Genomic DNA, 13,300 nt, shown 5'->3' on the forward strand with positions numbered 1-13,300 from the left:
ACGCAGCACGTTTGAGCTTCAGCAAGAACCAATGAGGTTCATTCTCGTGTTACGCAGCACGTTTGAGCTTCAGCAAGAACCAATGAGGTTCATTCTCATGTTACGCAGCACGTTTGAGCTTCAGCAAGAACCAATGAGGTTCATTCTCGTGTTACGCAGCACGTTTGAGCTTCAGCAAGAACCAATGAGGTTCATTCTCATGTTACGCAGCACGTTTGAGCTTCAGCAAGAACCAATGAGGTTCATTCTCGTGTTACGCAGCACGTTTGAGCTTCCGCAAGAACCAATGAGGTTCATTCTCGTGTTACGCAGCACGTTTGAGCTTCAGCAAGAACCAATGAGGTTCATTCTCGTGTTACGCAGCACGTTTGAGCTTCAGCAAGAACCAATGAGGTTCATTCTCGTGTTACGCAGCACGTTTGAGCTTCCGCAAGAACCAACGAGGTTCATTCTCGTGTTACGCAGCACGTTTGAGCTTCAGCAAGAACCAATGAGGTTCATTCTCGTGTTACGCAGCACGTTTGAGCTTCCGCAAGAACCAACGAGGTTCATTCTCGTGTTACGCAGCACGTTTGAGCTTCCGCAAGAACCAATGAGGTTCATTCTCGTGTTACGCAGCACGTTTGAGCTTCAGCAAGAACCAATGAGGTTCATTCTCATGTTACGCAGCACGTTTGAGCTTCAGCAAGAACCAACGAGGTTCATTCTCGTGTTACGCAGCACGTTTGAGCTTCAGCGAGAAACAAAAAGGTTTGTTCTCACGCGTCAAGCAGGTTCGGTTGAGCTTGTTTATGTTTGCTGATCAATGTTTATTTCTGTTCATCATATAAAGCGATTGAGTCTCTTCAGAAAATGTGAACTAAACCACTCAATTCATGTGGATTAGTTTTATGATCTCGTTATGAACTTTTTCAAGCGTCAAAGTGGTTTGGAACGACAATAAATAACAAAAATTTCATTTTTGGGTGAACAAACCCTTTAAGAAATATTCAAATATATCTTATTAAAATGTAGCAAATAAGTTTCAAGAAAAGACAGAAAAATAAATCTGAGCATTAATATCCAAAGTATTGTATTTCACAGATGAAGTTTGTAAAGATCAGAGTATAGAGAAAAAGTAGTAAGATATTTGCAGAATACAAGGAGAGGAAAAAAGAGAAGCAGAAGCAGAAGCCCTACTTCCTTCCTGTTACCTTTTGAACCTTGCAACCATTTAGTGATGCACTCAAGACAAAATGTACCCTAGCTGGTCTTTTTAAGTCACTATGGTCCTTGTAAGGCACACGGAATAACTTGAGCAATTTTAGTTTTAACACCATTAAGAGAATATCGCAGATCTTGCATTATCTGCAGAGATGGAAACAGGATGAAAACATATTTTGATACTAAGGTACACCACGTAATCAATTCTGATGGGACATGTACAGGACAAATCATGTAACATAAAAAGGAAAAATTAATAAAAGAAGTGAATAAAAGACCAGTAGCACCTCACTGCAGTACATGAGATCCAGGGGGCGGAGTTGGATCCAGATCTAAGGGGTGGAGATTGGTAGGTTTAGGGATTGGGGGTGGAGATGGGTAGGTTTAGGTATATGTAAGGTGGGAGGAGTTGGATCTGGATCCAACTCCTCCCCCTGGATTTCGTGTTCTGCAGTGAGGACCATCTCTAAAAGAAAATTTTCACATTTCCACACCCAAAAAAATAAAAAAATAAAAATCAACAATGATTAAACATAACAAATAAAAACAAATTCCAAAATGGAAAAACAAAATCTCAAAGTTCTGATAATACAAACAGAGAAAATAATTTACATAATTGTTAGCCCATTGTGTCTGATTGTTAGCCCATTGTGTCTTGATATCCGTTATAATGTGCACAGGCCTTTTTCATTTCACTATCAATTTTAGTTTGGGGGAAGAGTTATGCCCTTTTCAAAAGACCATACTGAATAAAAACGTTAGGTTGATCTTATAGAGACCAATTTCAAAAACAGCATCACATCACTAGGGCAGAGTGAAACAAAAGATGCTTTGCTTGATTTCCAATCAGGAAATATTCTTCTCCAAGCCAAAAGCGCATGCAAACTGAATAAATTTGAATATGAAAAATGTCACATATACCACAGAGACAACAGCTACCATGGAAAACACGTATTCCTAACATGAACTGTTGATGCAACATACAGAAACTGCTCCTGATGAATATAATAAACATAATACCTGCATGCAAATCCTTTCCAGCAAACACAATACGGAGAATAACAGTAACGAAAAACAGATGTGAACATACAGATGTGAACATGCAGAGAGAGAGAGAGAGAGAGAGAGAGAGAGAGAGAGAGAGAGAGAGAGAGAGAGAGAGAGAGAGAGAGAGAGAGAGAGAGAGAGAGAGAGGTTGAGAGCTGTATTGTGCAAACAATTATGCTCACAAACAACGACACTATAGCCTGACAACATCTCATCTGACCACAGATACTGAATCAGGCAACACGCTTTTCCTCAGGCACTCTTTACTTAAACTGCGTCTGACAGAAGAGTCAGTGTTTGAGAGTTGATGTTTCTTTGACTGCACACCCACTTTTGGGTTGCGACCCACCAGTTGAGAAACACTGCTCTAAAAAAAGAAAATAATTGCTAGTAGGACAAATATGATTCTGATTCTGAATGATCATGTGTTGTGCAGTCTTTTAATTTATTATTTATTGATATAATTTTAATTTATTATGAAAATGTAGGAGATTATGTGGGCTATTAATAATAAACCCACATTAAGTGACCTGACACAGATTAAAATGGGCAGTTTCCGTGATTTGGCTCTATTTATCGGATGGTCGGATACCATCTATATTGACATTAAATGACAGCATGCGAAAGATTGGTGAGCGAACGGTAGCTCAGGTAGGTCAAAAAAGACATGTTTACATTAGTTTACAGTAATACAATATTCTGGCAATCACAGGCATTCGCAATCACAGACGGGATTCGATTTCTCAGAGGACCATTGCGTTTGTGGGAAAATAGTAGGTAATTTGCTCTGGAATTTTTACAGAAGTTGTGTGAGGAAAAACACGACTTGGCAGATTCAGACGGGATTAATATCGCAAAGTATGCCTGTGAAATACGAATTTCTCTAACGTCCTGTTAATTCAAATGGATTGTTAATCGAATTTGTTAAATCCCAAATGCTGATATTAATCAGTTCTGGGTAAAATGTATCATATTCTCATTATAGAAATCACGACTAAAATATATACACTGCAAGAGCGAAAATATATGGAACCATGCGACTGAGAAGATAACGTTGATTAATGTGATGGAAGGAGAAAATAGTTACTCCCCAAAATAAAGACGATGTCTAATTGGTCTTTTTTTTTTTTCATTGAAAATGTTGTTTTGTAAGTTAAGTTTAGTCACATAGTCTTAGTTGCAGATTTTCTATAGCATAGCTGAAGCCACAGGACGAGAAGAAAAATGCACATGAAACATCTGGAAAAGATCTAGTCAGACGAGAGGGGAGGGAAAGAGAAAGGGGTCCTGACTGGAGACTGGAGGTGCAGGCTAAACTGGAGGAGGGGAGATACAGAACAATAATGAGAAAGCCAGAGTTCTGGAAATTGAGGCAGAACATTTTATAAAATGTATATGTGGATGTGTTGAAGATGTTGTATAGCAGTTTCTTTCTTTTGCATTGCATTGATATTAACGACTTCCTGACACATATGGTGGTACCGATGTGTGTATGTGCCCACATCTCAGGGTGTGAAGCCATAAAAGCTAGACATCTTTATGTTTTGTGGGGCTGTTTCGCTGTGATATACTATGAAAAGAGGATATAAGCAACTGTATAAGAGGGAGATCAATTTCAGTACAGGTCAGTCTATCCTTGGACTCTGTGTTTTTAAAGAGAGATCTCTCAACAACTTAACTTTTCTTTAAGCAAGAATATTATTATACTCAGAGTGTGACTTAAATTGTATTTAGAAATATTAGAAGTAATTTTTATCTGTTCATTTTATGTTTCTTTATTACACTTTAAATCCTGATTATGGATGAAATATTATTTATTATTTGATCGTCTGCTGCTGAGAAGATAAAATAGATTTTATCACCTGACTGGATCTCCTCCTTGCATCATAAACTTAATTTGAACAACAACAAAAAAGATACATTTTTATTTTATTTCAGCATTATTTAAATGAACAGAAATGTTTTTAATAGTTGTAACGATAATAACCCTGTTCCTGGAACATAATTAATATTTTTTATTCTCAAAGAATCACAAGATTAGAAGAAGCCAATGAAAAATGAGTGTGACACATAAGTGAATATATAAACCATTGACAGATGTTAAAATTAGAGGTAAACACTACAGCATTTAACATCAGAAATACCTGATATATGCAAATGCACATGACAAAACAGTGGTTTTCTGGCTATTAATAATAAACCCACATAAGTGACCTGACACTGAGATTAAAATGGGCAGTTTCCGTGATTTGGCTCTATTCATTAATTACATTTTTTCGTCGGATACCGTCTATATTGAAATTAAATGACAGCGTGCGAAAGATTGGTGAGCGAACGGTAGCTCAGGTAGGTCAAAAAAGACATGCGGAGAAGCGTTAGTTTACTGTAATACAATATTCTGGCAATCACAGGCATTCGCATTCAGACGGGATTCGATTTCTCAGAGGACCATTGCGTTTGTGGGAAAATAGTAGGGAATTTGCTCTGGAATTTTTACAGAAGTTGTGTGACTTGGAAAAACATACTTATCAAATCAGATATCAATATCAGTACAACAGATATTGGCCTATTCCAGTAAATTACTCTTGTTCACTCTAATGTAGATTTGTCATTGTAATAAAAGGAAAGAGCCATGTACTGCTTAAACACAGCCTAAGTATTTCTGCTAAAATCCTACAGGGAGAATCCATCAGGAAATGCTGGAGCGAGCTGAGTTCTCCCACCACAGAGCACAAGGCACAAAGCTACAAAACCATGCAGACACCTGGAGATTGAGGAGTCTGCTCTCCCTTAAGAAAACAAGTATCTGAAAGCTTGTTATCAGTGTAGACAAGGACAGGCCATTCACACTAGATAAAGGCTGTTTTCCGAAAACGTAGGCGTCTGACTTGTTGCTTCCCTGCCCTGTCAGGCAATGACTTCGCAGCCGGCGTTTGTGAACAAAGGCACCTCACAAATCTTATTTAAGACAGACTTCTGGGGCAGCGTAACGGTTTAATGATCAACAGAAAAAAAGAGCAAGCTTTGGTGGAAACTACGCAAATATTTCTAGTTTTAGTTGAATCAAAGTCAGAATCATGGAAGAATCGCGATCTCCATTTTACACAAAAAAATCGTGACACTCAATTTATCCAGAAATGTGCATTTGATTGCAGATTGTTTTGTAAAAGAGGCAAGGTGTAATGGAGATTTAGCAAAGAAAGTTTTGTTGTAAGCAGCCAGCTGTATTAGATCTGACAGCAGCTGCGTCGCAAACCATAAGTAAACCATAATGCTTTGTCTGTGAATGATGGTTTTACATGGATGTTTTCACAACACTCACACGCAACAGCAATGGGGCGTCGATATTGTTTCCTATGCAATGACGTTAGCCAATCATAACAGTGGCCGTTTACCGACAAGTCTAAAAGGAGCCGCCCCTTAAAAAAAGATGGGTTGGAAACCCATTTTTCCACACATATTTGTTTTTTTGTGTGTAAAAAATGTTATTAAAATGATAAATGAACCTCAATAAACATATTAAAACAATGAAAAATAGACATATCACAACCCATTTAAACTGCTTTAACATTGCCGCAGTCGAGTACACATTACACAGAAGCATTATGACCTGTGGTTCAGTGAGCGAGCGAATCATCTGAGCCGATTTACTGTGCAAGTGTGTTGCCTGACCAATTCAAATGATTCTGACGGCGTGTGTTTGATTCAGAGCAATTCTGCAATTAGCTTGACTGCTTCATTGAAAAAAAAGCACCAGCTGAGCGATGTTCGTATTATATCTTATGTTGCAGAGGGAATACTGCAAAACCATTACTCAGCGTGAGAATAAAAACCTGCTCTCAGTGTGTATTGTGTATCTCACTTATCTCCCTCCCTGCTCCTTATCTACGCTGGAGACATCAGACATCCTTGAACATTCCTTACCTTCTAGCTCATGACCTAAATTATATGACAAATGATCTAACACTCAAGAATACATTTTGGAAAAGACATTTATATATTGTAGGGAGTGTAGTGCACTCTGTGTTTGGTATCTGTCATCTGACATTACATTTATATTAAAGGGATAGGTCACTTTGAAATTAATTTTTGATATGTTTTAGCTTACCTCAAGGGCATCCAAGATGTAGGTGTCTTTGTTTCCGCAGTAGTTTCAATTTTGATATTTTTAGGTCAAACCGTTCTTGTCTGTGAGTCATATAATGCAGGTCGATGGTCATTGTCTCAAAACACAAGCACAGAGTCCAAATTGAAACAATTCCCCATCGTCCAAATGAAACAATTCCCCATCATAAGTACACATTGATGGCCTAAGACACGAAACGAGCGGTTTGTGTGAGAAAACGAACAGTATTTATATCGTTGTTATCTCTTGAAAACAGCACACGTCCAAATGATCTGACGGCGCGGGCGGGTATAGATATATACATAGATGTCGCCTTGGCTACGGTTTCGTTCCAATGAACTGCAGTAGCGAAGGCGACATCTAGTGTATACATCTATACCCGCCCGCGGGCGGGTATAGATATATACACTAGATGTCGCTTGGCTACGGTTTCGTTCCAATGAACTGCAGTAGCCAAGGCGACATCTATGTTTATATCTATACCCGCCCGCGCCGTCAGATCATTTGGACGTGTGCTGTTTTCAAGAGATAACAACGATATAAATACTGTTCGTTTTCTCACACAAACCGCTCGTTTCGTGTCTTAGGCCATCAATGTGTACTTACGATGGGGAATTGTTTCATTTGGACGATGGGGAATTGTTTTAATTTGGACTCTGTGCTTGTGTTTTGAGACAGTGACCATAGACCTGCATTATATGACTGACAGACAAGAACGGTTTGACCTAAAAATATAAAAATTGAAACTACTGCGGAAACAAAGACCCCTACATCTTGGATGCCCTTGAGGTAAGCTAAAACCTATCAAAAATTAATTTCAAAGTGAACTATCGCTTTAAAGTACAACAGAAAGTTGAGATGCAAAACTATTCTTAAGTTGTGTCTTTGCTCTGATTTTGCACTTGTTTTAGTGTTTGCATACCTCCATCCTCCAGGTCTTGCAGTGGCCACAGCACTGAGTAAGCGATCTGTTGTGGAGAGTAGAACAGAGGAGCCAAACAGCAAGTCGGCTGGGAAGAATGCTGAACCCGAGATCCAAATTCATCCATGATGTACCACACAGGCACCTTTTCTTCTGCAGACTGCAACATCATCCTTATCATCATCAAATCACAATTCAGGAGCAACATCATATCTCACACTTAGAGATCGATTAAAGGGGTATATGTAGAATTCAGAAACCCTTGTTCACCAGCATCATGTCTATATATCTGGTTATGTGAGACTACTGTATAGTTTGAATGAATCCCTTTTCTTTGCATGACACATTGCCTCCACATTCTGCATTATCCTGAACATAAGGATTAATTTCATGTGTCTTAGAACGGAAGAGAGGCTCTCAGGAGCGCATGTAAACATCACATGCTAATGATTTTCCATTATGAGTCCTTCACATAAAAATCAGTCTACAGGCTTTCATGGACAACCTAGGAAGTCGGGTAAGGTCTCGATATTTAGGTTACGTTACAAGATGTTCACACATTGGCAAAAAAAAGGCTATTATTACATGAATTTTCTTACATATAGCCCCTTTAATATTTCTCCTTCTCTTACCCCTTGGGCAAGCTGATAGGTTTGGTTGTATTTCCACATGTTGTCCAGGACCAGATCCACGATGTCCGGATCAGGAGCCTCTCCGTGGAAAGGCAGACCCATCAGACTGGCCATACGGATCAGCAGTCCAGGAATCTCCAGCAGCTGCTGCCGGGCGCTTTCCACCCTGTACGTCCAGGCGTGATCTACAAGAAACACACTACAAACCAAAAGAGGGAAAAAAAATTCAAAATCAACCAAAAAAATCCAAGCGTTCCTGCTATTGTTCATAGAGTAAAGAATAGCGCTAGCGCTAGCGCTAGCAATGGCAAGGTTTAATTCCAAGGGGGAGCTTGATCAGAAAAAAGTTAATAAATGAAATAAATAATAATAATAAATATAGCTTTGATACATGCAAGTCGCTTTGCTAAATTCATAACTGTAAACGCATATAAACGGAAATGTAACAACAATCAACAGCCTTCATGTCTGCACACAAAAAAAACTCTCAAAAACCTTCACCATGGTAATACAATGTTTTCATGGATTTGTACCATGGCAATATATTTTGGACAAATTACCACGATGACATGATCTTGTACACATGTGTCAAATGTGTCCGGAAGTTGTTAATCTTAATACAATAGACAATAAAAAACTACTGCACAACTTGTCTCTTCTGCAAGATGTTTAGCCAAGATAACATTCGTTTACCACTTTATTCGGAGACATTCGAGCATTTGTGGTCTGTCTACTGGAAACTTATAGACTTTTGACCTCATTTAAACATCAAGGAAGAAAAGTTCACCCTGAAGCATAAAGAAAAGCATTCAACATGCATATCCAAATGATAATAATGGTAAACGCATCAAAATGATAATAATGGTTTCTTAAATTATGACTGATTACATTTGGTTATATGATATTTAAGATCTACATGATTAAATGATAAAACATAAGCAATAAATATTTCTTTTTCTTTTTCATCATTAATCATTCAGCATCATGGCATAGATCAACATTCCATCTGGTATCATTTTCGTGTAAAGGCAGAGAACATGGTGATTAAAAGCGTGCTTATTACTGTCATTTGTGAATTTGTTTGTACCATTTTGCCTCCATCTATTGCACATTTTGTTGAAGTAATCGTTCACCCCAAAATTAAATCATTGTGGTAGAAGTTTCCTTAAAAAACTCTACTTCTGACATAAGACACCTGCTACTAACCCAGATAAATCTTCTATTTTTTTGAGTGTGCATATTGTAATAAATGCTGGAAATGGAGAACAAATGATTATGAATTCTTACGATAAATCCCCAGAACAGGTAAATATTAAAGACTATCTGCATGATCAGACAAGTCGAACGATTAAATAAGAAAATAATACACATTGTGAACAATTTTATGGTTGAAAATGAAATAGATGGCTCAAGCGAGGATGTGCTGAATTTGCAGGACAAGCTCGAATTACTCAAAGCATAATTTGAGCTTGACCTGCGAACTTAAAGGGACTGTGTGTAGGAATTTCTCCCATCTAGTGGTGAAATTGTATTTTGCATTCAAACGAATAATGCTCTCCAGCGCCTCACTTTTTCAGCCGTTATGTACCAAAAAGCTATGACAGGATGTCTTATAATAGCACTTCGAGTTTTTCTTCGGGTGAACAGGTTTGTTATTTAAAACAAACTGAAACTTGAAACAACGGAAAAAAAGAATGTTACAGTATGAATTACTGACTGTGAAAAACATTAACTATGGTAATTAGTAATAATGCCTTCTTTACTCGTTATATTTTTTGAAGTACGTGCACTGTTAGATATCATCATCATCAGAGCCTTCTCTAACGTTACTTTACTCAATAGCTGCTATTCATCAAAGAGCCTGTTTAACTTTTAACTATAAATCATGGGTCACCAAACTAAGGCCCGCGGGCCGACTCAGGCCCGCCACCCCCCTTTGACTGGCCCCCCAGCCCCTCTGCCCCCCACTACTTGAACTGGCCCTATGAGGCAATCCCCAAAAGTCGTCATGGACGGTACATCATGGTACGGGCGTCACGGTTTGGTGCATACATTTACACGGAGAATACACGGCATAAAAATAAATAAAACTCGCGTGCAATTTAATTAATGTAATGCGGAACTACTGTTAGATACGCGGGTTCTTTAGGGACACCTAATCTGTAGCTCCGCCTTAGCTCTGAAGCAGTAAAGATGTAAAGATTGCAATGCTGGAATCTGTTGAGAGAGGTGTGGGCGCGATCGAAAAGTCGTAAAGTGTTTACTTATATTTGTGTGCGTGTGCGTGTGTGTGTGTGTGTTTGTGTGTGTGAGTGAGTGTGAGGCGCGGCCGCGATCAAACAGTGGAAACATAAAAACATACTCCGTCATTTAGTTTATGCAGGACATAATTCAAACTGCAAAGTGTTTAAGTTACTGTTAATTCAATTAAGGAAAACAAATATATTAATCTGAAATGTAGCAGATTAATTTTCAATTCATTCAGGTACAATAACCAAACATATCAAGGTCTTTTTTATTAAGTGAATTAATAAACTAATTATATAAAACTATTGTCAGTGCACTACAAATAAACTAGTTCTATGCCTTTACTTTATTAATAAAACTTATTTAAAAAAAAATACAAGGCTTAAGACATTTATTTTTGTTTTGCTTTTCCCTTCCATTGTACCGAACTCGTACCGAACCGTGATGTCTGAACCGAGGTATGAACTGAACCGTGACTGTGTACCATTCCACCCCTAAAAAAGAGTGCAGAGTTTTCAAAGAACAGTGGACCAACTATTATTTGTGAAGAATAACTTTAATTAAAACAAAGTGTGAAGACTCGTTTACAACTTTTGCAAACCACTAGTAAAGATAAACAAATATGTGCCAGGAATCAAGTGTTGATAGTGTGGCTATAGTAGTGGGGATGGCTGTGCCAGGCTAGTAATCTCACAATAAGGCCTGCTGGTGGTCATTTTGGTCTGGGTCATACAATTCTATGTTATATAGCTGACCCGGCCACGGCCCCCCCATCACAGTCAGGAACGATAATGTGGCCCCCAGAGAAAAAAGTTTGGTGACCCCTGCTATAAATGTTCTACTGTCTATATAATAAAGTACACAACCAAGCAATGAAAAAAAAGCTTGTAATTAAGACCGTAACATTGACTTACCTGTCGAGAAGAAAGCAGGCAACTTCAGCATCTCTTGTTTTGAAAGCTTTCTCCTGCATTAGCTATCCCGACATTAACCCTTGTTTTTGTAATCTCCGGTCACGTTTCCTTTTACGGTCTATTTTGCACTTTTTCGAGGACGAGGACTCATCCTGTGACTCAGCATATGTATGAATGAACGGTGTATACCGGTAAATAACAGTGCAGTGCAGCCTTTTAAACTTGCCGCGGCAGTGACAAGCGCCTCTCAACTGCTCTGCTCCTCCGCGTCTGCTGGCTTCAGTCACGTGACGCTGGTTCTGAACGAAAACGCGTTGTGGAAACGCGTTGGCCTAGTACTTTTTGTCCCTCTCTGCTATTATAGTTTTTCAAGATGGCGGAACTACATGGAAGCCTCCGTGGACCTACCCGTCCCATGCATATAAAGATAATAAATTCTTCGTTTACGAGGATTAGTCTGATCATTGGCATAGGTATTTGTACACCATTGAGGGCATATTTATTAATAAAAATATTGATTTTAGATAATAAAATACCTAAAAAGCTACACACAGTCCCTTTAAGAGTCATTGTTAGAAGTGTTAACAGTGGTGTGTGTCGCAACATGTTTAGGTTGTTAGGGCCACATGTATTATTAAAAGGGGAACTGTGAACATCGCTTGCCTCAGAAATAGAAAATGCGTGAAACTAGAGAAAGGACAAAAGGGCAGCGATAGAAGAACGAACCAAATAAAGCTTTTGTGTATGTGCTGCATAAAATGGGTGTGAAAAGGAAATCGATATTTTTGAATATGTGCTTATGCATATGTTAATAAAGGACTAAGATGAGACAAAAGTTTTACCTTATAAGGGAATTGGCTGTTCTATAATGACAGCCCATAGTTAGAAGGCGGCCTATAGCAGGGTTACTATAAAAAGTTTTTTTTCAGGGGACCGCAATTCAGGTAAACTTATACATATTTATGTTATTTTTTACTTTGTATTATTCTGAATCTTTTTCAAATGAAACGAAATCATGTTGTGGTGATTCGTAAAACTTTTTAATTTTTCCATGATTTTTGTAATGAAATATTAATATTGGCAAACGCCCAGTGCATTCGAATCCAAGATTGAACTGGTTAGAGGACCCTGAATCGACATCTTACATCTTTAATCTAAAAGTAAGGGCAATATTTGATTGCAGCAGATTATGGGAATGTTTTAGAAAGGATCTAGAGGTTACAGCCGGATAGAAATACAACAATATTTATCAAGTCTAGACTACCAAATCAAAACCAAACAGCCTCCAAGCATATGTGTCATCTCCATATGCACTCCCCAGAAAAAAATCAAATAAATGCTACTCGCCTTTGTGACAAGAAACTGTTCTAGATTAGATAAAGACCCTGTTTCCATCTCGGTGAACTTTCTCTTTCCTGTGTGGGTTTTGACACCTGTCACGTTTTGTTGGGTATTTTATATATATATAGTGAGTAATGATAGTGTGAGAGGGGAGGGCTGGTTAGTTACATAAGAGAACTGAGAGCCCAATACATATTTACAGTCTTCAAACCTATTAAACTTCCCTGACTGTCCGCCAAATGACTCCCTGCCGCCCTCACCTGGTGGGATCAGCAGCCTGCAGGCCACTCTCGCTGGTCACAATCACTTTATAACCCATCTCAGCTTGAGGATTGGCTCTGCGTTCACTGTCCTCATCTTCCTCTTCTTCCACATGCATAATCCCAAATACTTCACCAGCGTCAAATACCTAAACGAGAAAGAAAATCTATTCATTTACCTCTCCATACAAGTTCAAACAACATTGGAGTCTTGGTACTTGGTTTTAATCGTGGCACAGTAAGACTATTATTTAAATAAAAATATTTATGAATATTTTCAGTTTCATAAAAATAAAACTACTCCCAGACGCTGTCAAACTGGCACACATTCATAGCAGTGATGGTTGTGTACGTAATTTACCTCATTGGCTAGTTTTAAATGCAAACTCTTCCAGTAAAGCGGAGGGATTCTTGCCGCCTTTAAAGCGGGAGTGTGCAGAGAGAGGAAGACCTGATACTCTTCATCCTCCTCTCCGTTCACTTTACCGTTCTGCATCTTTGCTAGTTTTCTTTCTGACAACTTACATGTGTGCACTGTGCAGGCAGCGGTGCATTATGGGTAACGCGTTTAAAGGGCCAGCGCGTCTGATTTAGTTTGTTTTATTATG

At 38.5% G+C, this 13,300-nt stretch overlaps 1 protein-coding gene across 1 annotated transcript in view; it reads right to left on the bottom strand.

Moving 5' to 3' along the window:
- ttll12 (tubulin tyrosine ligase-like family, member 12) overlaps positions 1 to 13,269 on the bottom strand; it is a 45,655-nt gene extending 32,386 nt beyond the window's left edge. The window contains exons 1-4 of the mRNA XM_084407479.1: positions 13,054 to 13,269; positions 12,693 to 12,841; positions 7,931 to 8,129; positions 7,299 to 7,458 (exon numbers count right to left, since the gene is read on the bottom strand). Of these exons, the coding sequence (XP_084263605.1) occupies positions 7,299 to 7,458; positions 7,931 to 8,129; positions 12,693 to 12,841; positions 13,054 to 13,188 (643 nt within the window). The 5' untranslated portion in view covers positions 13,189 to 13,269. The remainder of the gene's footprint in view (positions 1 to 7,298; positions 7,459 to 7,930; positions 8,130 to 12,692; positions 12,842 to 13,053) is intronic.
- Positions 13,270 to 13,300: the final 31 nt, after the last annotated feature.

Source organism: Rutilus rutilus (genome assembly GCF_951802725.1).
Source record: "Rutilus rutilus genome assembly, chromosome: 4".
Classification (NCBI taxonomy): Eukaryota; Metazoa; Chordata; class Actinopteri; order Cypriniformes; family Leuciscidae; genus Rutilus; species Rutilus rutilus.